The sequence below is a fragment of the Schistocerca serialis genome, chromosome 2 (assembly GCF_023864345.2).
Source record: "Schistocerca serialis cubense isolate TAMUIC-IGC-003099 chromosome 2, iqSchSeri2.2, whole genome shotgun sequence".
Classification (NCBI taxonomy): Eukaryota; Metazoa; Arthropoda; class Insecta; order Orthoptera; family Acrididae; genus Schistocerca; species Schistocerca serialis.
In genome coordinates, this window is record NC_064639.1 from 612643601 (window position 1) to 612670469 (window position 26869).

Genomic DNA, 26869 nt, shown 5'->3' on the forward strand with positions numbered 1-26869 from the left:
GAAGTTTGGGCCTGGCCGTGAGTTGTGCACAAACAGCCAAAGCAGTTAAAGACGGCCGCTCGCGTAAAGCGGGAAATCTGGGTCCGAGTACCTGTCCAGCACAAATTTTCGCTGTTGTCATGTCCTTATACAGCTGATGGTTTTTCGTATTCACAAATATGAATACATTTAATGTCGACAAATGATATGTTGGTCGCAAAGTTTTTCTGCAGAAAGATCTCTTTACTGTGTGCTTCCCAATAAAACTGTCATTGTTTTCTTTCATTATGTCCAACAAGCCTTAAGCCGTCGGCACACGGACCGTGCTGTCGAATGTTAGTGTTGAGCGTGCCAAGTTCAACGCAGTGCTGAACGCTCAGGAACGATGCGACTAGTGCATACGGTACGTCGGCCCCAACGTGGAATACGCGATCGCAGCGCACTCCAGCGGCAGTTGTCGGATGTTTCTAGTTCGTAAATCACACTGTTTACTCAACAGGCTGGGTAAAATTCCCACGTTAGCTCTATTAAAACGCACATTTTCCTCCATTGTTCATATCATAGTCACGTTGTTCTATATGTAATATGCAGAAATAAAAACTTCAATATCGATGTACATGTTTTAAGACAAAAAGGAAAGTACAATGTCCAATCAATAAGGACACAGGCTTATAAAAGTTCCATTACAAACAGTGTGACACAAATTTGCAATAGTTCTCCACATAAGATAAACACTATTTTATCTTCCCCACATTTTAGTAAAACCCTAAAGTCATTCTCACTTGATCACTGTTCCTACCCAGTAGCAGAAACTTTACAACATGTAAATCACGAAACTCAAAAGAAAAAGGAACAAAATATCTTTATACAAGTAGCGCAAGCTGTCCTGTAGATTAAGCGAACCGAACAAACTCACTCCTCAAAAAAAGATGTACTTATATTTACATAACATCAAATATTGTAGTATATACTTACATTTAATTAATAATAATGCATCAGAACCTATTATATACGCAAATATTATGAAAAAAAAATTAGACTTGGCGAGATGCGAATCTTGAATCATCAACGCTACTCACTACGCTAAAGTGACTACAGTTCGTTTATGGACCTCTTATAAGATCTTGCCACTTGCTAAAACCGCTAACCGTAGCTATGTTACTAACTGAAATTCAATTATAACAAATTGTACCAAGAACAATGTGTTTTTCGTGGATCCACAGTGTGTCGCTACCTTCAAATGATATACTCTCATAATACACAAGTTATAATAATTCTTTTGCGACGGATATGAAGTTTCTCATTATTCTATTGGAACAAATCGCACAGTTAACAACAGGTTTTCCAGTGATTCTCAATTTGCTGGTGCTCAGAAACGGCATATATACGTATGGGCTTGAAATGAATGCCAATATGGCGTCTCACAACTCTGTGCTGAAGGGAGATGGCGTGCATGTGAGGTAGGTGGCGTTGTGCCATCTGATTGGTCAACGCTCAGACTCACGCTCGAGATAGCTGACATGCCAGATATTTCTCTGCACGTTCGGAAGGACTCCCGAACGTGCTATTCCACGCTATGACGTCAGAAACTCGGCACGCTCAACGCTCAACGTTCGGATGCACGGTCCGTGTGCCGACGGCTTTGTCTATGGCTTTAATTCCCGTTGTCGCCAGGACTATGATATACCGAAGTCTTTTCGATTCTGGTATATTTTGTGTATATTCCCTGCCACAATCAGTACGATGGCTGGCAGAGTGGAAATATGGGTATAGATGGTACATGTGTTTAAACAAAATCCATTGGGTCGGTGAGTATGAAAAGCCGCCATGTTTCATATGAACGCGAATAAAATCCATGAAGACACTACACGACTATCACGACCTTTCTGTTTGCCTTCTGCCTCACTTTCTTAAAATGTGGTTCTAGAGAATTCCAAGCGTCGATCAACATTTTTATAACTTATCGACTGAGTCTTCCATTGCCACTAATTACAACAATTTTAATTAAATATTCCCTAATTCACAACATGCTACCAGTAATTTATTCCTCTAACATGAAGTAGCCTCTAACGACAATGGAAGTTTCCTTTTCACACACACATTGGAATTTAGAGATGTTCCTTTCTTCTCTTTAGTGTTGTTGGACAAAATGTGTTTAAAATACAAAATAACTGTCGCATAATAAACACATCAAGTCTTTCTTGCAACTGTCAATCATCCTGGTCTTTGTAAGTGCAATAGTCACTATTTCTTAATAAAAACAATATGAATACGAAACTGTTTCATTAACGTGACTGCCATAAGCGAATTAAATATTAAATTAGACTGTTCCACTAACATTTAATTACTGCATGTAAGTACTGCTCATACGTGTAGGAGTCTGCTAGGACTGATAATTTGTTATTAATGGATTCCCCCATCTCCTGACATTGCCTCGAGTGTAGTAGCGGCATGGCTACAGAGGCTTGGGCAATCGTCTTCGGACCAAGTTAAAGGTTTCGGAAAGTAAAGAGTTTATACTGAAAAACTTTTTCTTTATAAATGTGTAGATATCATACGCAAGTCAGGAGTGGTGGACTGAAGCCGTGGCAACAACACTTACACAAAGTCAAAAATTTCCCAAATAGCTATTACACATTCGCCTTTACAAAGTTGGAAAAAATCACAAAATCTACTATAAGATGGAAAAACATAAAGAAATTATCACGGAAGTTGAACACGTTGATACTATAGTAATACTAGACAGAATTACAACATTCAAATCAGCAGCACTGCATACTAATTACCTCATCCGTTTTAATGGAAACAGGAGCAATAGCGAACTTCGAATGGTCTCAGGAAATCATAGTGGACGAGTCGCAATGGGCTGCCATTTCCAGATTGTGATAAAGTCAAAAGTAGTGTTAGGATGTCAGATGACAACTGCTCGTCTTCTTGTTGTTCATAGGGTATGTACTGTATATCAATACTTTAAAAGGAAAAACAAACGACTTTAATAAATTTCAGCCATGGACTGCAGAGGTACGACGGGCGACTATGAACGACTGCTTCTGTAATGCAGTGGAGGGAAATGGACTGAGATCTCAGCTAATGTCCACAATCGTTGCATCATCTGGAAGCATGACTTGAGTGGTGAGCGCAGTAGGCTCCACGAAGGCTGAGGAACTTCACCATGCGTTTTCCGCTGATCGCTCGTCACAAGACGAAGCATTTGCCATAGCACATGTATAGTCGACTGCATTACAGTCTCTTCACGATTAAGTACGCATCTGCAAACGTCGCCCCGAAATACTTATCGAACAAAACTAACAAATCGAAATAAAGTCGGCGGACTTTTATTCATAAAATGTAGACTAGATGCTGTTTGTACAGGCATCAAATTTTGGTTGCAAATGTATAGATAGCCGTGGAGAACATTACGTCGCAGCTTGTGTACAGTACGTTAACTGTAAGTTGGGTGCTCAGCTCCCTAGTTCTGAATCGCTAGAAGTCGGTAACAGTCGGAGGCTCCGGCCGATGGTCATCAGTTTCTGGATGCAGCCAACGTTACGTAGCTAATAGTACTTTGTGAGATGTTCTGTTACAGAACTGAATATCTCTCTGTTTTGTGCAGTTTCATATTCTTGTGACAAGTGTACGTATTTGTTGCAGTTACAATCTTCATGAAACAAGTCAACACGTAAGACGACTTCAATTTCGATTACTAGCGATACATACGCGATTTTTACCTCCGTGCGCGAGTTGTTCTTTCGCCGAAGCGTGGAGCACGGGAGCCTGTTGGAGTCAGGCGGCGCTTGTTGTTTTTGTCCTCCTCCTGCAACTGCGCAAACACCGATACTGCAGACCAATAACTCTACATGCAGCCCAATACTTTTCCGTGAGAAAGTCAAATACCTCGGTGTCTGGCTGGACCGGAAATTACTCTGGGAGGACCGCATACAACACATGACCAACTGAGCTAGCGCGAGGCTCAAACAGCTCTACCCTATGCTCAACAGGCGTAGCACACTGAACAGAAGGGTGTCGAGGTCCATGTACATGACACTTATTCGACCCCTGATGACGTACGCAGCTCCTGTCTGGAGATACGCTGCGCCTACACGCCTGCGCCGTCTGCAGCTCATACAAAACAAAGTACTCAAAATCATAAGCAATGCTCCACGATACACACGCATCGCGGACCTTCACCGGGAATACCGACTTGAGACTCTCACGGAGGTAATCCACAAACTCACCACAAGACTATACAGAAACTCCAAACATTCGCAGAACCCGTTTATTCTGAATCTGGGGAACTACGACCACAACCATAGATGGAAACATAAAAGACCAAAAGACACACTTGTAAGGACCTAACATCTATGGCCAAGCACACGCAAACACAACGGTACAGGTGAGCCCCTGTTAAACAGACGCCATTACTGGATATCCAGCTGGAATACACTGCCGAATAACGCACCACGCAGGGAAGCCGTACCGTACACTGCATGCAGACAAGCTCCACACATCCCCCACACAGTGAGATGATTTATGGCCGATCTCCTACTACTATATAACGATCTTGATTGTTCCAGGAATGTAGCGGCTGCAGCAACTGGGATACATCGCCATCGCTTGCCACGGTAATGATGCATGATACCTATACTAACAAATGCAACCTTGCATGAACTATCGCAGCTAGTAAGCCACTACTGCTCTTACTACCCATCCCACTGTCGCAGAGGCTTTTTTCCCACGGCATGAGCCTTGGCACTTTTTTCCCTCTGCTCTTCAAGTCGCTACCCTCACTCGCGTTTCGTCCTCTATCTATCACCTGATGGACCGTGTTAATGCGTAGTATTACCCAGACGCACAGATAACATCACAGCCCAGCATCCTGTGGTCCACTCACTAGATAACTAACATGTTGACAGAGGTGACAGTAGAACTTTTGGTTTGGTCACCACGTTGGTGCGGGCGTGGAGGGGCCCCATCTCTATTTTTTAGCTCGGCTCCAACTCACCACCGGCAATGGAGGGTGAAGCTTTGACAATGCCAGCCACTCGCGCTGGCCAAACGTCAGTAAAATCATTAGTAAGAACCCGAGACAGAAGCCAATAGGCAGTTTGTCAACAAGTGGCCACGAAAGCCTTAACAATTTTGCGCACAAATTTTATTTGACTGGATTTTAAAAAATGAGGTACAGTTAGGTTCTAACACGAAATTAGGTATTTTAGGTACTATCAAATTAAAATTTTCGATACAATATTTGCGTACTTCTTAGCCGGGAAGACCACGAGAGAAATTTAGTCACAAAAAATTCATTTCATTCCATTTTTAAAATTTTTAATAAACTATAAAAGAGTTTGTGAGTAATGTGATCAGACGTTTCCAACGCGTATAAAGTGCCATATGGCACGAAACTTACATTTCCTTCATTGCCATCTTCACTTTTTCCCTGCTTGGGGTGTACAAATGATGAAGACGGAGAAAGTTTTTGTCAAGACGTTGTAGTAATGGAAAAGCGGTTTGTGGCGCGGTGGAACTGGAGCATGTTGTCAGCGTATTTGTGGTCCTTAGAGACACTGCAAAACATGAATAGAAAAGGAAACGATCGAAAGTGTCCTTCTAGACTTATTATAGGTGAAATATTTGTCTTGCCAAAATTTCAAAATTATGTGTTTTTCGTAAAAAATAAAACCGCTACTTTTGAAAAAAGGATATGTAATAGGAAATTTTTATTTTCAAATCCTTGTTCCCCAGAACCACGACTTGTGAAAAACCGTAATTTATCCAGAGAGCAGACAATAGGTTAAAATGTGTTGTACGGTGTTATTAGCAAGTTACACAGAACCATTTATCGTGAAATTTCAAAGATATTTCTTCAGTCACCGTGAAACTAGCACGAGTTACCCAGTCTCATCCTTTGTCCACTAGCTCTTATCCCGGATCGCGGTGCGGTCCCGGCGGCGGTCTCCCTGGATCTAGACCGGCAGCGCTCAGGGAGTGTGCCGGCGCGGGGCGCGGGGCGAGGGCCGGTTGAATGTTTGATGAGGCTGAAACGGGGACGAGCGCCGGCGCTGCAGATCGAAGCCCAGCCGGCCGCCGCCGCCGCCGCTGTGTAATGGAAACCGCGCTATTAAATATGCAGCCGCCGCGAGGGCCAATCGATGGCCGCGCTGATTGAACCGGCCGCGCACGGGCCCACCAGCCCGTCTCATTCCTATCCACTGCGTCCCCTGGGATCTCACAGCTTTAAGTGAATACGGGCACGCTCCACGGGAAAGCGGCCCCACACGACTAGTGCCCGAGAGGACAGACAAATTATTCCCTCAGTCGTGTATGATCATACAGCCGTGTCACATACCGCGATTTAGGGAACTAGCTTGTTTGCAGAAAGACAAGGACGCACACGGACACTATACAGGGTGAAAAGTATTAAAACCAACAAACTCTACGAGGTTGTAGGGGACATCAAAACAAATATTTTTTCCTAATGTCATTTTTTCCTATGAGGAGTATTTAAACCGGTAGAGGAAGATTTCTCTGGCGGCTAATTAATTGAACCAACAAACACTTTTCCATTTTTTTATGACCAAGATATAACACATTAACACAACCCAATGTCAATTACAGCAGATTTTCAAAAATGCTTCCATTGACACGTAAACAAATGTTACACTGTCGGATCATGTTCTGTCTGACACGGGCAAAAACCCCAGGAGTATCCTGAATTGTTCCTGCTGCTGCTACTATCCGGGCAACCAAATGCTCTTCTGATGCAACAGGAGTTGAGTAAACAAGGTTGCGCATCTCTCCCCACACAAAAAAGTCCAGAGGGGACATATCTGGGGATCGAGCAGGCCATGGTACGGGACCACCTCTGCCAATCCACGTTTCTGGGAACCGTCGGTGCAGGAATTGACGCACACGACGACTGAAATGTGCCGGCGCCCCGACATGCTGGAACCACATGCTTTGTCTTGTAGGGAGCGGGACATCTTCCAGCAATTCTGGCAATGATCTGGCGAGAAAATTGTAATAATGCCTGCCATTTAATGGCCTAGGTAGCAGATACAGCCCAATTAAACAGTCCCCAACAACACCGACGCACATATTAACGAAGAACCACACTTGATGAGCGCTAGTAACTGTTCAAAAATGGTTCAAATGGCTCTGAGCACTATGGGACTTAACATCTGAGGTCATAAGTCCCCTAGAACTTAGAACTACTTAAACCTAACTAACCTAAGGACATCATACACATCCATGCCCGAGGCAGGATTCGAACTTGCGACCGTAGCGGTCACGCGGCTCCAAACTGAAGCGCCTAGAACCGCTCTGCCACATCGTCCGGCTGCTAGTAACTGTGGCATGTGGGTTATCCTCACTCCAAATATGCGAATTGTGCATGTTGAAGACTCCATCACGCCCGAACATTGCTTCATCGGTAAACAACACAGAGGATGGAAATGTAGGATACATTTCACACTGTTCCAGGTACCACTGCGAAAACTGTGCTCTGGGTGGATAATCAATTGGTTCCAGATTGTGGACACGCTGTAAGTGAAATGGACATAACAATTGCTCTCGCATGACTGTTCTTACATTCGTCTGATTCGTCCCCGTGTTATGTGCACTTGCACGAGTGCTGATTGAAGGATCCCTCTCCACATCCTGCAAGACAGCTTCCTCAAATTGTAGCGTTCTTACTGTGCGACGGTGTCCCTGTCCAGGTAATCGGCTAAATGACCCGGTCTCACGCAGACGTTGGTACACAGCAGAAAAGGTCGTATGATGCGGGATACGGTAATTAGGATATTGTTGTTGATAAACCGGCTGTGCAGCTCGACCGTTGTGGTGCGCTACGTAGTACGCACCAACCATATCAGTGTACTCACTCCAGGTGTATCGTTCCATTAGTAAACAGAGACAATGCACTACTACACTGGTGGACAGCAGTTGCTTACAACTGAAGAGCGTAATACGGCCTTTAACAGCTGAAGAGCGTAATACGGCCACCATCGGTTTAAATAATACTCATAGGGAAAAAATGACATTAGGGAAAAATATTTGTTTTGATGTCCCCTCCCCCCCCCCCCCCCCCAAGAGTTTGTCGGTTTAAATACTTTTCACCCTGCATTTTGCATAGAAGTCACCGAAGGTCAGGACCATCCTCTGGAGCTATATTATCCGAAAGCTCGGTCTTCCAAATCTGGCTGATGATACAACCACACTCATTACAAACAAAAAATATACAACACATCGTCAGCCTCCAGTGGTTCATCAACAAGCGACCTACAGTTCTTGCAGTTAAAACTACAACACAATGTAGATGGAATTCAACAATTTTCAGATTCGCATGAAGTGTAATACAATCTAACAAGAAAAGAAATTGATGCACGACGAAGGAGTAATTGGTCACAAATTGATATTCAAACAGGTATCGACGGAAAATGCAAAATTGTGAGCTTTAGTGGCCGATGGATGAATGTGTGACGCTGCAGCGCAATTTCACCGCGCAGCTGGCCAGGATAGTGAACAGGGGACATTTCAATATCGGGGCATAAAGTCTTGGGTAAATTTCATTCTGTGTACTCAGCTGGACAATAACTGAGCCTCGAAGATAGGTGCGTGAACAATACACGCAGATGACAGCATTGGAGACAGTTTGTGTAGTTGGGCTCAAAGAAGCCGGTTGGAGTAATCGGCGAATAGCTCGACATCTGAATAGGACAGATGCCACTATTCGACGATGTTGGTAGGAATGGATGATCCCTGACCGAACATAGCGCTTAGGAAGAAACAGTCGGCGTAGAGAGACGACAGAAAGTGAAGGCAGAGCAATCATCAGAGAGGCACTGAGCCCCGGATCCGTCATTATCATCGATCCGTCGGCTTCAGTGCCCACAAGGACATAGGCAGCTCACAGAAAGGGGGCTGATCTCACAGCACCCCTTGCGCCGTCTACCACCCACCTCTGCACTCCAAGAAACCCATTTACAGTGGTGTTGGTCACATTCGGTCTGGAATCTTTTTGACTGTAGTAGAATTGTCTTCGAATTGAGCCCTCATAACCAACGAAGACATGTCTGGAGACACCCCAACAGTGGTAGGATACCAAACCGACTATCGCCCGCCATATAGCCTGAAAAATAGCACCGATAGTATGAAGTGCCATGTCATTTCATAGCAGGACCTCTTTGGTTGTTGTGTACATAGTTCCGCGTAATCAGCGCGTACACAACTTTCCCACTAGAGCGCCCCCCGCTAAGCACAACAGCGCAGGCGCAGCGCTCGTCCGTCTCCGCACTACGAGATGGCACCGTCTTAGAGACGGACCAAATTCTGCTTCCGCCGATCCGCGTATTAATATGTAACGCAGCCAATGAGATTGCTGCTAACGTAGAACCTTTTCTCCTCGCGGATCACACTCGCGCAGTGATACCTGAACGCGCGAGGTATTATAACGAGTGTACAGACCTCCGATTAGTCAGTCTGCATTAGTCTGCATTTGTCTGCATTAGTCTGTACCAGGCTATAGTCAAGTTTCAGTCTGCGCCTAATAAGATTATCATATTTCTGTACATAGCCATGAAGAGAAATGTATAGACACTTTGTCAAGTACCAGAGATATGTGAGAATAAGATTAACGTACCAAGACCAAGGGAACATCAGATTGTCAATTGTAAACAGCATTCAAAATCAAGTTAAGTAATTTCTATGCTTTTTATTATTTTAATAAATGTGTGTGAAAATCAAGTTCTGTTTAAAGTTGGTCACTGTCAATCTGCTACAATAACCGTGCAAGTGGCATTTCTATCGTCTGACCAAACGGCAGAAGATAAACACGCCACGATAAGACCACGAGACATATTGCTGACACTCGCCTACTTCGTTAGAGCGACAAGTCAAATAATCTGATGGTGTGTGTATTGAAGGTCTTACAGTACGCAGACCACAGTTGTCATCCACGGCACCCTCACAGCACAGCGGTACGTCGAAGATATTCTATGCCCCGGTTTGTTGCTTTTCATGGCAAGTCATCCTGGGCTTAAATTTCAGCAAAATAACGCCCGGTCGCACGTGTTTTCTTCGTGCTCACCAAACACAACCTTGAGCAGCAAGATCGGCGGATCTCTCCAAAACTGACAGCGTTTTGAGCACCATGGCCAGGATTCTGCAACCCGCCCAGGATTTTGATGATTTAACGCGCCAATTGGACAGAATTTGGCACGATATCCCTCTGGAGGACATCCAACAACTCTGTCAATCAGTACAAAGTTCAAATAACTGCTTGCATAAGGGCCAGAGATGGACAAACGCATTATTGATTTGCGCAGTCTGTGAAACTGTTTCAATTGAATAAATCACCCAATGTCTCTGAAATTGTAATCATTTGTTTGTCTGTACATGAACAACACCTCTACCAATTTCCGCCCCATTCGGGCAATTCCTTCGCGGTTGTGTACATTCTCCGATTTGCACATTAGCAGTGTTTCAGCGCGACCGTACGTTGTAGAAAGAAATAGCGCCATATACTTGTGTATAATGAATGGCTATGCGGCGCAATTCTCATTTAGAAATCACATTTGAGTGTTGGTCATTTGTGAAAAGATCGCGTGGCAGGATCATGGTCTGTCGAGACTGCGAATTATCATTCCGAAATAATGTTGCTCGTATTAGCTGGAGTCTCACGACTGCTACGCAAATATGAAGTCGATGGATTCAGGAAGCCAATCGCAACGCCTTGCAGCATCTCAGCGGCCCCACGCAACTAGCGCGCGAGAGGCTAGGCAAATTATTCCCTCGGCTGTGAAGGATCATACAGCCATGTCAAATACCGTGAATTAGTTTTTTTGCAACACAAGATGTATACGGACAGTGTGACGACGTTTGGAGAACTAAAGACAGCTAGCAAGGGGACCAAAGGTGCAGCTTCTCTTGCTATGACGACATTGAGCACTTACAATTTGTGATGTGAAGATGTTGCATGGAAAAACGCACGACAGAATAAATTTTGTATCGAGCAGCGGGAAGAATTGATCTGGAGATAGCTAATGCCGAAGCTGGTAACCGTAATAAAGTCCATACGATATCAGTGACTCAAAACTAATTGTAGTAAAAGTGCCACCATGAATGCGTGCTCTCAGTGTCACATTATGTCAGTCTGGAAAACAGCAGAGAGAGGTGCGTCGACAGTGGTGCACTTAACAACTCCGCTGGATCCAGTAGTGGTGGTACCACGTCGTGTTTTCAGACGAAACACGATTCTGCGTACAGCATCACGATGGATGTATCCATGCGCGGAGACTCCGAGGAGAACCAACATTCCCAGATTTCTTCGTCATCGTTTCACGGGCCTATCACCTGGCATGATGTGGTATTCCATTGGGTATACAACAAGGTCACCTATGGTTCGCTAGCCGGTAACTGGACAGCAGCCGTAACATTTCTGACGTTCTGAGGCTCCTTCAAGTTATCTTCCAGCAAGATCTACATCTACATGTATACTCTGCAAATCACATTTAAGTGCCTGGCAGAGGGGATGACGCAAGATATAATGCCCGCGCTATTCTAATAGAACTTGATACTGCGTAATATGTTCGACTGTTGCTCTGGTTAGCTCGTTCTCCATATTTCTCTGCCAATAAAAACATCTCGTCATAGATTGCCGGGAAACTGGCACACCACCACTCGCCAACCACTTTGACTGACGAACTCCGTCTAAAATTTGAAGCAGCATGGAATTATATACCAATACCTCGATGCATAGGCGGGTTAAAGTGATTGTTGCTCTCAGAGATCAAAATTTCATTATCTACTATCCCCTCCACTTTAAATTTTAGACACCAGCAATATAGTTATTGAACAACTGACACTGATTGGTACCTAACTGAAAATCTACTCATCATTAAAGACACAGAATAAAGGAGTACTGGGTCAGTCCAATGCACAGAAAACAAAGAACATCAGGATAAATTTATTGCACGTTCCAAGAACTAATGAAAAGCACGAGAAAATTTGCCAGATATTAACGTATGATCACCCACATATTTCACTGTTCTAATACAGCTACTCAGTAGACGAATAAGAAACGGACGTATTTTTTCATCCGCATGTTCTGAACTCTAGAACTTTTATATCACAAAGGTGATACAGGGGGTGGACAAATATAAGGAAACACCAAAAATATAACACATTAGCGTGGCTAATACGGTGTAGGAAACCTGTTGGCGTACACAACAGTCTGCAGTCCTCCCAGAATGGACAAATGCAGGTGCCGTATGGTTTTTAAGGGAATCTTACGCCATTTTTCCTACAAAAAAGTGGCACATTCAAGTAACAATATACCACAATGACTGAAATGCTATTGGGGTCTGGTGATTGTGTTGGCCAGGGGAGATACGACACTTCATCCTCGTGCTCTCAAAAGCAATCCTGGACGATACGAACTATGTAAACAGGGATCTTATCGTCTTGTAACGCAGCTTGACAACTGGAGAACAAATATTATACTTTGGGATGGACCCCCATCAGCCAAAATGGTCACAAAATCCTTGGTAATAACAATGGAGTCCATGGAATTTCAGGATATGGCTGCCCAAATCGTCACCGAAACCCCGCCATGTTTCACTTTTCGGACGTAAATTCGGCTAGAAGTTGGAAACAGCGTGGCAAAGACTCATCTGACCAAACTACTTTCTTCCATTGTTCCATAGTCCCAAGCTTTATGGCCCCAGCACCAAGGTTTCTGTTACGGCCATTCGCGTCGCTGATGAATGGTTTTGAGATTCGAGCTGGCCTTGCAGTTCCCAGTTTATGGAGCCCCCTTCGTTTTGTTTTGGCGCTGACAGGGTTCACGAGTGCGACATTCAGTTCGGCAGGCACTTTTGCAGCTGTCTTCTTCTATTTTTCGTTGTAGTTCTCTTCAGTAACCGTCTGTCCGTCCGCACTGTGACGTAACGGAAGATTTTTTTCCGCTTTCCCTGTATGTGGTAAAAATTTCAGTAAGGTGTCTCTTGAAATAGCACGTTGGCTACCTTGGCTACGGAGGCACCAGTCATACGAGCTCCAACAATTTGCCCACGTTCGAATCCACTTAGCTCCGACATAATGCAGTAACAATTACAGTGAACACTGTTCTGACCGCGACTGACACTTGCGAATTATTGAGGACACTGAACAGCTGCTGTTCGTGGTCAGATACAACAGCGTAACCTGCAGGCTAGCCTAGCATCTGCGTTTATGTTCAAGCATGCATTTCTCGCGGAGTTTCCATAATTTTGTCTATCCCCTGCACGTTGTCAACAATGTATCTAAAGATAGAACACAACAAAAACTGGATGCTGTGAAGAATGACTCCAGAAAAGCAAAGGGCATCGGATAGATCTGAGGCCAATGGCTACAGGATATCTTCGCGGCATTTTTCTAAAGCTGAAGTAGCTTGCTGACCGCAGTTAGACGCTTTCATTTGTAAAATTTCATCTGAGTAGTTTTCTTAGGACATACAAGCACACCATGCATGATTGACAAATAACGCGATCACTCCAGACAGGGCAATAGCGGGAAGCAAAACCACATCACGATTGTTAGAGGCCTCACCCGTGAGCAATATGAACTGTAGGCAGTTCTGCTGTGCAGAACTACAGAGTTCAAAATCGTTGGACCCCACTGTTGCATACTTTGTTCATAAGAAGAGTGGAATTGGTGATTCGTTTTAAAATTTGGCGAAGAAGTACACAGAAAAGTAATTACTTTTTAGAACTCAACCAATTAAGAGGGCTACTAATAGAAATCATTCGACAAAAATTGCAGCGGCTCCGAATCTACCTCGCTTTCCACAACCAAAAAATTGTCGTAGGGACAACTTGCACCTAGTCAGTTCAATTAGCACACTTATAGCGCTTTCTCTCACAAAGTAGAAACAATATAAGTAAGCGGGGACAAAGATAAGGGTAAGGGTATGATGCGTCAGATGCAATATTAAATACTAAACTGGCAGGAAACTTCACCTTCTCAACAGGTATGTACACTGCAAGCGAAGTAGTGGCAGGAGGCAAGGTGGACGGTTTCTTTATTTAGAAATGCCTAGCTTGTTATTTTTGATGTGCAAAGCTCTACTCTCTAATCTTAATAATACAGATCCAGTTATGGTGGAGTTATGATATATTTTGTAAAGATTTTACAGTGGAGTGCAAGGTCAGATGCTGCTATTATTTCAAGGGCTACAGATTTGCACAGACGTGCATCATGGAAGACAGGGGGAGCTCTATTATTACCACATAACGTATGATTTAAAGAGTGTGAACTAAATTTCAGTTCACAGATATACAAGTGCCTGCTGATGAAGATCCTTCTCAGTTCCCCACAAAAGCTATAATTAATTGGTTACAGTGTTTACAAACGCTGACGTGACTACAGTAGTAGGGCACTGCTGGTTCTGGCGGAAAACACAGACTTAGCATCTGTTAGCACTTTTTTTAGTGTCATACAGATGAGACAATTTCGTATGTCATATTTCGTGATAACAGAATCAGTGCTTCCTTCCATGGAAATTCCAGAAACTATGAAATCCTGCCATGCGCAAAGGTCAAGGAGGGAAGGGGGTGCAGAGGGCCCTCCCACCGCCCTTCCCCTGCACTTCTACAAATTTTCCATGTAGCACTCCCCACTCTGAGCGCCCCTGATCTGCATTTGTTGGAGCCAGACTCGACCGCAGTTCGCATGCAGATAGTTCGCTTACATCAGTATCAGCATCCAGCCATGAGCATCCCCACCTCCTGTGCCCTGTACTGCAGCAATTTGCATGAACCACCTCCCACCCTGCGCTCCCGTGCACCTGCCACCTCCATGGCCATGATGCCACGATACTATAACTAACACGCACGAAGTGCTGCATGTAATGGAATTGTTTAAAACATCTGTCCACGCTAGAAGTATGTAAGTATTGATTACCTACAACTGTCATTATATTTTGTTACTATTACAGTGGGAACAGGTTGTAGGTTTCTTTAAAAAAATATATCCATGCACAGTACTCTCTCACTGCATTTGCTTCTTGGCAATGACAAGAACTGATGAAGATATTGACAGTAAATATTTAAAATGAAAAGTCCGCCATTCATACTTCATTCTGCTAAGCATTCAGTTTAAGCCAGTCACTGACAGTCCGAAAGAACTGTCACACATTACAGATGGAGGCAGAAAAGAAGAAGAAGAAATAGAAGCAAAAGATAAGGGAGTAAATGCTATTACTGAGTTCTTTAATCGTTACAATAATGCTGAATTAGACAGGGTATACAGGGTCAGCAGAACGAAACCACATATGTCAGGTAAGCATCCAATACGTTTACCCATGAATCCAGTACGAGCTGTGGACGAGGAATTTGAAAGAACGCTCGATTTATTAGAGTTAATATTCTTAAAATGTCGGATGTCAAAAAGTATACATTGAAAGATATAAAAGCAAATGGTCAAATATTACGCATGATCAACGCACATAGGACCACAAAAGGGCGAATGAAAGCCTCAAAGAGTGACAAATACAAGAATATAATTAAACCAGTGGTAGCAGCTGCTCAGGTAAAGAGGTTGAAGTTCAGTATAAAATACAGAACAATCTACCTCTAGAATATATTTATTATGATGACCTGAATGAAATCATAGATCGATTGTGACTACTTACAGCACCAGCTGCCGCCAGGAATACAGGTCACACGAACGAAATATTATATCATATCTGAGTTAAAAGAGAGACACATCGTTCATCAATTATGGAGACAGTTGTTCAAAAACTTTGACGCCAGTGGCTCAGCAGGTCTGCTGCAACGAATCAACCATTGTACAGATCACTTAAATTTATCCCTCTAGTGTTTAATACACACACCTGCGCCCTCAGATTTTAACTCAAAAAGTAGCTCCTCACACATATCGATAATTGATGTCTCACTCTTTAGCATACTAATTTTAATAGAAATATGTGATGGATTGTAGTCAGTTTTCAACTTTCTCTCTGTAAACGCCATCATACTACACAGACAGTCCCCCTCATGCCATGAATACTGCACTTTAGTATCAAGACATTGTACGATCTCTATTTCAGTCACAACATCAAAGTCATTGTGTGGTGCTAGGCCAATATTTACACTTTAGACCCGCCGGCAGTTGAGTTGTGTGTATCGGTGAACATCAGTATTTTGCTAGACTCAGGTTCTGGCTGCTGCTGTGGCTGCACTATGACATAGACGAATGACACCTGATGTGGTGTTGCAGGCAACGGCTCCGTGCCCTCATTCAGCATCAGATCATAGTCTGTAATAACAGCAGAAAGTTATAATGAAGAATACAGATTTAATAAAAACAATAATATTCATAATAAAACGGGGAGTGCAATAATACATACCGAGTCATACGTCTCAGCTGATTGCAGCTGCTGCAGCTGCTGGCAGTGGTTCATTCTGGATAGCAAATGATGGAGCGCAATCACATTACTATAAAAAAATGCTCAAAATATTAGCTTGGACGCCACTGGATGCACAGTGCTTCACGCAAAATTTGCAGAGGTGCGGAGCGGAGACACGCACTGCCCTCCCCTCTGCTCCCCTCCTTGACATTGATATGTGGCAGGAACCATGATTCCTGGAATGGTCTTGGAGATTGCGAAGTGCTGATGCTGCTATCAGCACAATTTTCTCAGCTGTCATACGACACCGAAAAAAAAAAAGGTGGTGATAGATGCTGAGTCAACATTTTCTGCCAGAACTGGCAATGCCCTACTACTGTCTGCAAATACCCTTTTTAGGCTTTCAGAGAAATACACATCATATCATGCGGAGATAAAACGGAAATACTTCAAAGGGTAGCAACTCGGTAGTTAATAGATTATCTCACTTCTATCGTATTAAATAAAGGAGCTTTGAAAAGAACCCTAGTTCTCCACAACATGCATAGGCGATAGATAGACTTATTGTTAACAATTCCAGCTTGTTATCCGGCAGCTAAATTGTAAGTACGAAGAAAATCTGTACAGTCATTATCGAAGTAAAGTAGTAGCAGAACATGCATTCGGTGTACGGAGAAGATAAGTCAGCTGCCCTGGGAAGAAGCAAATATGTCTCGTGGTGTATAAGAAAAGATCTGTGCTAGAGGATGAAGAACTGTAAAAATGGGACCTAACCATATTAAGGGAAAATTATCGTAATTTAATCGGACAATCGAAAATGCGTCATAGAAATTTGCATCACGACGAAAAATCAAATATTATGCAATGTTTCGGCAGTTTTCTAAGTCGTCAAAACGTGTTACAAAACGTAGTCGTGCATTCAGAAATTACCGTAAGAAACCTATCTTTCAGCGATAGCTGGAATAAGAGAAAGAAAACGCTCATGAGGCAGTGGTAAAACTTACCTTTAGTGGAATATTGTCACAGTTATATTTACACAGACACAGAGAAACGCCATCAGATATCGAATCCATGTGGCTGTAAAATCTACAAGATTGCTTTTACGTGTTAGTGTCGTCCATTGCTTTCTTGGGGGAAAATGACACTCATCGTCCCTCCACCAGCAGTTACATCTCCATTTACAAAAAAAGAAATGTCTTGACTGACGCACAGCACAAACCGCTATGGATGGAAACTGTAGATTTCGTTTACGAAGCAATTTTTTGAAATTACACTCCTAACGGGGTGAAATGGGAGATGAAAGTTTTTTTGAAAATAGGTCGTTATTAAGCAATTTTCAAGCTACAACTACGAAAACTGATATTTGGTTCTTCACATATAAATAAGGGAATACGCGTTTCAGCAGCTTTGAAAATTTAACACCTATGGGGTAAAATAAAACTAAGCTAAACTCCATCCAAACAGGCCTCAGAAGTTCCAACTGTACTGACTGGCCGCCGTATCATTCTCTGCCTATAGGCGTCGTTGGATGCGTATATTAAAGAACTACTAAAGCATTTTTAAAGCTACATCTTTGAATACTGGCATCAATCTAAATCTATCAAAATCTCTATTTGATTTTTCGGTTAGAAATAAAGAATTACAAGTTAAAAGATACGTGTTTCATTGTGAAATACGGGATGAAAACTTTTATGAAAATATTTAGTTACATTAAAACATTTTTAAAGAAAATCTATGAAAATTGGTATTTGGTTTCTTGGTTAGAAATAAAGAAATATGCGTTAGGAGATGAAAGTTTCTAGAGAAATATCGGCACAAGAACTAAAAAGGCAGGATTAACAAAGACCTACAACTCCTGGTACCTGAATAGCTTTTTGGTCAGAAGTACATGCGGAGAAGACCATATTTTTGTGGCGTTAATTAGCGTGAAAAGTCAGAAGACGTTGTAGTTTGTGAACAGCATAGAAATTCGACTAAAGAAAAATAAAAAAATAAAAACTGTGCAGACCACACAGTCTACGCGAGCGAAGCGGCGGGTAGTAAGCGAGTATACAGAGTGATTCAGCTACCCCTACCACGAGGTTTTAAGCAACCTGCAATGCCTTCAAATACCACTTATAAGATTGTCTTGCTACTACGCCCAAATTATTGGTCCTACATAAAAAATGGACAGGACCTCTATGAAGAAAATTTAATGCAGTAAAATTTTGTGCTGGAATGCGTTTTCGCTAGAGGCTGTAGTTTTCGAATTATTCAAGAAAAAGGTGTAAAAGTGATTTTTAAAAGCGTTTTTCTTGAATGACTCGAAAACTGTGGCCTCCACTGAAACTGTATCCCAGAATAAAATTTAACTAAATACCGTACCGAAAGATCCTGTTCATTTTTTCTGTAAGATTAGTAGTTTGCGAGTAGTGAACGAGGAAATATGAAAATCTCACACGTGGTTTTTGAAGCCGTTGCGGGTTGCATAAAACCAGTCGTTAAGAGCAGCTGAATCACTCTGTATATATCGTTTCCAAGCAAATGGAAACCTCAGTGGAAATCCGATGAAACTTTACACAGATGTGTTGGGCAGTGTTTTAGTACGCCCGTCAATTGCATCGTATTGTGCTACGCAGTTCCGAGAACACATTGAGCGCGTAGGGACGCCTTGGTGTCTACCGCCAAGTATGGGTGCCTGCCGAAAGATTTCTTCTGATTTCACGCAACCTCACATAACGTCATGCATTTCCTTCTTCGTGACAGTTTTTCGGTCGCTCACTGCAGGGGTAATGAAGACGCTCCAGCAGCGTTTTGGATGGAAGATCCACACTAAAGCCGAGATGTGGGTCCCACCGATTTTCATCTTTGCTCATAGGACCTTCGACTATAAAGACAACATTTTGGCGCATACAACGAGCTGCAAATCAGCGTAGAGAATTGCCGGAAAGAACAAGTGACTGCGTTCTGTGACAGGAGTGCTAGAACGTTGGTATAACGCTGCAACAAGTGCCTAAGTCGGAGTGGCGACAATGTAGAGAAGTAGCTGGAAGCTGCAGCTACCTGTTGCAAATAAGACACTTCTGATTTTTGTTATTGTTTCCATTCCACGACGGACTGGAACTTATATATATGAGAGAGAGATGCCATCAGATATCTAATCTTTGTGACTGGAAGTTTTACGAGATTGCTTTTACTTGTTGGGTTCGCCTATTGTTTCTTGTGGGCGGGATGCGGGAAATGACACTCATCCTCTCTCCAGTCCATTCACACACTTCAAATTAGAAAAAAGACAAACACACATCGCTTTGAATTGATGCAATGCTTAAGACAATTTCTCAAACTGCACTTAACTTACTTTCATGAAAGTTTAATGAAATATAAGATAAGACGGTAATGATGGGGGAAGAGACTCCCAAAAGCTGACGATATCGTATTTTCATTGAATGTGACAAAACATCGGATCTTGATACAATACACACACACACACACACATATATATATATATATATATATATATATATATATATATATATATATATATATATGTGTGTGTGTGTGTGTGTGTGTGTGTGTGTGTGTATATGTATTGTATCAAGATCGGATAACGTTTAAGTCCTCATTCTTTTGGGAAAACAGTGCCGAAAGGCGCTACTGGAACCCTGAACGGTTCTCCCAGAAACCCGAATAAGCAGAATCGGGGCATACATGTTACAAAGGACGATTGGTTTTCGACATGGAAAATAATTGGAACCAGGATTATTAGACCCAGTCTACCAGAAGGAAGAATTCTTGAGCCCTTGTTGTATATGTTAGGCAGTCGGGATTCAGGATACACCAGCTAAATAACCGAATTCTTAAGTACTTGTATGGCGTTTGCTTATGTGTATGTGGCCCCAAGGTGGATGTCGCTGCTAATATCGCATCAAAATAAGCTAAAAAAGTGAATATGTAGGTGTTCCTGAGTGGTTTTAACCTCTCACAAGATTATTGTTGTGCTGTTAGGCTTATATGCACAAAATGAGCAGCGACGTTTTAATGATCTTAATTTAGGGTATTAGTCATTCCCAGTCAAATCTGCTGCAATGTTCTACTTAAATAAAGACAGACACTTGGGCTCAATTATAAGTTACCCATCGAAACTAAAAGTTTACGTTGGCATCAGTTTTAAGTTGTTGATTCATGTGGTTGGCGGTAGGTGTCTCTCCCCTGCAAACGGCTTGGTCGCTCGCTAATTCATTACCTAACGTGTGTTGAGTCTAGATGGCACTGAGAAAAAGGCATTTTATGTTCTCTGTCGCAATTGGTGAAGGCCTCCAACGCTAGCCAGATCTCACAGCTTGTTTTCGTGAGTTTCTTGATAGACCCATCTATGTGCCTCCCTTCCAGACAACTAATAATGAATTGCTCTGCCGATAGCAACAGTACTGACTGCAGTAACTACGATACACTCATAAAAGTACAGGAAGAAAGTCAAGCGGGTTCTTGAAGATAAAGTCAAGCTTCGGGATTCATGGCACGAACTGCCCGATCGAGGTGGTCCCTGGGATTCCTGACTGAGTTTAAATCCGGGGGATTTGATAGCCAAGACAGTGCAGTAAACTCCTCCTGGTGCTCGTCTTATCAAGCACGTACACTGCGAGCTGTGTGGAACGTTGCATTGTCGTGCTGTAGGTGTCATCCTGCACAGGAGGAACAAATTGCATATAGGAGTGGAGATGGTCCTCGGCGTTAGGTGCATACTTGTGTTGACCCAGTGTACCTTCCAGAATGACAAAATCACCCACGGAATACCACGAAAACATTCCCCAGACCATAAAGATCCCACCTCCGGAAGGGAAGCTTCCGATGACTCTCGCAGGGTGTTTGCTATCAGAAGTTTCACGCCGTACACGCCAGCGGTCATCTGTCTGATGGAGCATAAACGTGATTCATCTGGGAAGGCCACCTGTCACCACGCAGTAGACGTTCAATTGCGGTATTGGCGTGCAAATTGCAGCCATGGTCGCCGATGAACAGTAGTAAGCGTGGCTGCATGAACCAGGCCACTGCTGCGGAGGCCCGTACGCAACAAAGTTCGCTGAACGGCCGTTGAGGAGACACTGCTGGTAGCCTCTTGGTTCATCTGGGCGGTCAGTTACCCAACAGTTGCACTTCTATTCGCCCGTACACATCTCCGCAGCCTTCGTTCACCTGTATCATCTATGGTCCGTGGTGCGCCACAGTTGCTTCGCCGCCGGTTTTGGATAGCGCCATTTTGATATGCACGGTATACTTTAACCACGGGGGCACGCTAACATAGCCGTTCGGAAACGCTTCCACCCTAGGCTCGAAAGTCAATGATTATGTCCCTTCGAACGACAGATGAATCGCTCCTTTTCCGCATTACGACTACGACTGCACTGTTTTCCACGTTCCCCCGACACGCTCCACACACGCTCCACAGCTAGTGTTGGCACATCCCATCCGTGAGTGGTTACTGCACGCTGACGTCGAACATAGGCGGTGATCGTATTAACTCTCGCAACACCAAGAAGGGAGGCGGGTACTTTACGCTCACCTTTTGAAAATATTGTAATCCTACCGTTTCTTTATACTTTAAAGTTTTGAAAAAAATATTTATTGTTATTAATGATTTCTTCTACCAGATTCCATATACGTTTTTAAGTTTTCAGTTAAACTTAACCCAAAAATTTAAGTCTCAAAAGTAGATTTTACTTTCCCCAGTAACATCGTACTCAGGATTTCCAGATTCAGGGCCATACACATCAATATATCTTAAAAAGTGTATTTAAACTAAAAGCCAACAAAACGAACGATATTTTAATTTTTTTGTGTTGGTCACAAAGTCGGTGGCAACATTAGTGAAAGTGCGCTGATATTGCATTGTGCTAAAAGGTATTTTCAGGTTCTGGACACTGATAACACATCAGCACCTCTTGAAAAAGTATGATGTTAGTAAAATTCAGCAACAGTTAACGAATGTTTTAAAATATTTTTTTTAGAGCGGGCACGCAGTCCTCCCCTCCTCCCTTTGTAATGCGCGTTATGGACAATGCCTTGGTATTTCAAGGGTTAATGTGACTGGACCGTGTTGTTAATGTGTGTAATATTTGACGATAAACACGTAAGCGAGAAAAAGTTTAGGGAATGTTTGAAATTACGTGTAAAGTTTGTTGCAGGTCGCTAAGTGCTCTCATTCTCAAATACTGCATGGACATAGTCTGGATAATTTTCGCGGCTTTACTTACGATCACTCAAGATATACATACAATTTCTAACCGCAATACCTGTCTTATTGTGTTAAATCTTTAATATAAGATTATATCTCTTAATTAGTAGATTATAATAGCATTTTAAATTTTTCAAATCGGACATAATTAAATTAAATGTTAAAAATCAATTTTTGTCACCCCTGGAACCGTTTGATAGGCAACCTGCAACTTGGGTTCCACGGACTGTGCACCGGGTCTGCTGTTTAGCAATATAAACAATTTACATCTCACAGACATACCTTGTTAACGAAATTGTAATATCAGTTTCATGATAGGAGCCGTTAACGACGTTAATTACATACGTTACGATGTGTACTTCCATGTTATACAGTTTGACAATGACAACTGTTCTGATGTGTGACTACAGCGTTGGTTTATAATTTAATCCGTCTACTCTTTAAGTAACTTGATATATTTCTAACTTTTCTACTATAAGAGCTAAAATTAACTTTGGTAGTACAATTATTATTGTTTATTTATTTATTTACTCGTCAAGTTCCGTAGGACCAAATTGAGGAGCATATCTCCAAGGTCATGGAACGTGTCAGTACATGAAATTACAACGTAAAAGTAATAACAGATAAAAATAATATGTTTATGGACACGAAAAATGTCAAGCCATAAGCTTAAGTAAACGCAATCAGCAACACAACAAGAATCAGCTTAATTTTTCAAGGAACTCCTCGACAGAATAGAAGAAGTGGCCCGTGAGGAAGCTTCAATTTCGATTTAAAAGCGCGCGGATTACTGATACGATTTTTTAATTCTAGTGGTAGCCTACTGAAAATGGATGCAACAGTATACTGCACACCTTTCTGCACAAGAGTTAAGGAATTCCGATCCAAATGGAGGTTTGATTTCTGCCGAGTATGAAGTGAGTGAAAGCTACTTATTCTTGGGAATAAGCTAATATTGTTAACAAGAAATGACAGTAAGGAATATATGTATTGAGAGGTCAATGTCAAAATACCCAGACACGTGTAGAACAAAGCGGGAATTATATCAAAATGTTAGAAGTAGTCACAATCAAGCTACAGTAGCCCATTGCAAACAGTACTGTAAGGTGCTTAAAAACGTTATTAGGAAGGCAAAGAGTATGTGGTATGCAAATAGAATAGCTAATTCACAGGATAAAATTGAAACCATATGGTCAGTTGTGAAGCAAGTGTTTATATTCAAGAACGATGAAACCGGTTGTGCTTCAATGAGATATAGGTATCTAGGGAAATCTAAAAAAGTGCAGAACATGAACAGATTCAGAGCAAACTGGCTTTTAGAGGAGCAGGGTTAAAAAAACTCTGCCGGACAGTCCAGATTTCAGCATTCCGTGGCTTCCATTAACCGCTTAAGATAAATGCTGTGTTGGTTGCTTTGATACTGATCCAGTAACAAAAAACTCTTGACATTTGGCAATCCCCTGCTTACCTACAGACGTCACGCTTCCTCAGTAGCGCCCTATTTCTACCCATATATGAGATCCAGGTCGGCAATTTCGAGAATGCTCGTGCTGCGTTCCTGGAAAATAGTTGGTTGTGGTACAATCTTCCTGACGACAACAGCGCACAGTGCTCACGCAGGGCAGAAGCGTCACAAAGCCGACTGTCAGTTGTCAGTGTTGCCAACAGCACTCACAGGGAGTGTCGTGTTTGTCTAGATGCGACCAACATTCCTCGCTACAGCGACATGGCTCCAGAATATCGGCTTTAGCATTGACAAAAGTATTCTCGCACACTTCTAACCTTATTTTTCGAATGCAGTGTAATGTCACCCTCTTATTCGGTGTCTCAGAGGGATGGCCAGTATCGCTGCAGACTCAGAAATTGTCATTTCAAGGAAAGGAGTTCTTAAGTTCCATTTCGAATGACTTCCAAAATGAACGCCTGTGACTGATGATTGTTATTTATTTAGCAAGTTACAAATAACACATGTCCAAGAGTTCACACTAAAATTAAAACAGTGAAAATTTACTGTTATATTGTTAAAAAGTTTGGTAAGGTCCATCATGAGTTTCATCACAAATGCACTTCGTGCTCTCAGGAGAACATACTGCTATGATTTCGTTAGTGTAAATCTGCATTGTCTTACGAGGACAGCGCACACAGTCGCCGGATGTTGCGCCGCATTCTCGCTAACGAAATTGTCGTTGATTTTTACAAATACAGGAGCACTTTCATGAAAACACTGAAGTCGACTCACACACCTTGGCTGCACACCATTAGTATATCGTATCTTCACAACGCAGAAGAGAGGAAGCAACAATGAGAGGGCTGAAAAACTTACGTTAGCCCAATCATCCACAGGTTCTTCAATCTATGAGGTACCACACAACATTTGTAGAAACCGACGTAAGTCCAGGAGCCGAGATGGCGAGGTATGACGTAGATACCACAATTTCAGGAAGTACAATCTTAACATCAAGAAAAAATAGTGCCGGTTATGGAACGCGGCGACAGTTCATCAGCAACGTATCATAGACGCATCAATTAATGTAGTGTGGGTCCCCTGTGAAGAGGTACGTATGGTGCAGACACAACCCACCCGAGGACAGCCCATATCAGACGCAATGCCCCACCGTACAAATGGAGTCTGCCCAACTCTTCCGCCCTTGACCGTGAAGCTCGTGAACATAATTGTTACACTGAACAAAGAATGCTTTCGCCGGAAAAATACTGACTTTATAGACACCACACCTTCGCTAATTTACTGGTTACAGATTGTGATATGTATCAGCGATCGTGGCCTCCATATTGTACCTATATACGTTTTTTTATTTTATAAGCTGTTTTGTGCCACATGAACAAAAAATAAAGGCAGTAATACCCATGATACGACTTACAAATTCATGGCCGCGTGGCTTGACGTGCCATGTCGCGGACTTCGTGGCACCTCCCGGCGGAGGTTCGAGTCCTCCCTCGGGCGTGGGTGTGTGTGTTTGTCCTTAGGATAATTTAGGTTAAGTAGTGTGTTTAAGGACCAATGACCTTCGCAGTTTGTCCCTTCGAAATTCACACACACACACACACAAATTCATCTCATGTATTATCTTTCTTCTGTAGGCGCGTTTCTTTATTCAACTGGATAGATACAGATTTAATACTATTAACACTAGGTATCTTGCTACAGAGTTATGGTAGAATGTGAAGTGGGTCTGTCGTAGTGGAAGTTCATTGCATCGTTCATGACCAGAAGAGCGACCTCTATTGTAAACTAACGGAAAATGCATGACATGTCAATCTACGAGCGTATGCCGAAAAGCAATGCCTGTGAGAATTATTAAAGCTTTGGAAATAAAGCAAACGTTATTAACATTCTACATCTCTATTATCCATGTCTACATTTTTATTTCTCAACAGCCACCCTGGCGCTGAACACATTTTTCCGAACGAGAGACCAGTTTCTAGATATCGTCACTGTAGAATGTTTGACTTTGTTGGCGGAACCACAACCTCATCACTCCCTGCACCGCTTCATCACTACCAAAGCGTAAAGTAAATAGGACTACCAGAAGCGCATCACAACTGACATTTAACCAAGACGAAAACTCATGTTGCATAGCTATACCAACAGTGAGAGGATGTAGTACACGCACTAGTGTAACTCTTCTGCATTAATTTAGAGACGTGCGAAAAGGTCAATGCTGCACGATCTTCTTCGCAGGTTCGGCACGGCTATGAACAGATCTGTCATGGTTAATTTAAAGTGTGATCAGATGCCGTTCCTGTCGCTACCCCGTTATCCCCCAGGGGGAATGTGTCTACTGCAACTGTGAGTACAGCGTACTAAAGTTTTCTAAATGTTTGTGCATCGTAAAACTGAGGTAGGACTTGGGAACCAGACCGGTGTTAACCTTGTCGGTTAAACCGCCTCAAAACCACATCCAGGCTGCCCAATACACCGACCCTCGTCACTAATCCGCAGGGCGGATTCGATCCGAGGCCGGCGCACCTCCCCGTCCCGGAAGCGGCGCTTTAACGAGCATGGCTACCCGGACGGGTGACTACGTTGAACGATGCGGACACGAAAACTGTGTGCCGAACGGAATTCGAACTCGGAACCGTGTGTACGCTATGGAGGTAGCACTTTTATCATGTCTACATCGTCATTTTGATTACGAGTTTTTACTCGTTAGTTTCCGGGCAAGGGTTCCATTTCCTAATCTGATACATTTTTCCTTCTCCAACATCTGTGAAAGTTGATAACAGTATCACGAAAATACCATATACAGTATATTTATTTAACCTTATTTGATTAG

At 42.7% G+C, this 26869-nt stretch overlaps 1 protein-coding gene across 1 annotated transcript in view; it reads right to left on the reverse strand.

Annotated features, from left to right (window-relative positions):
• Positions 1-16417, reverse strand: part of LOC126456277 (uncharacterized) — a 75059-nt gene extending 58642 nt beyond the window's left edge. Inside the window, exons 1-2 of the mRNA XM_050092029.1 lie at positions 16360-16417; positions 16107-16272 (exon numbers count right to left, since the gene is read on the reverse strand). Of these exons, the coding sequence (XP_049947986.1) occupies positions 16107-16272; positions 16360-16417 (224 nt within the window). The remainder of the gene's footprint in view (positions 1-16106; positions 16273-16359) is intronic.
• Between the last annotated feature and the right edge of the window lie 10452 nt (positions 16418-26869).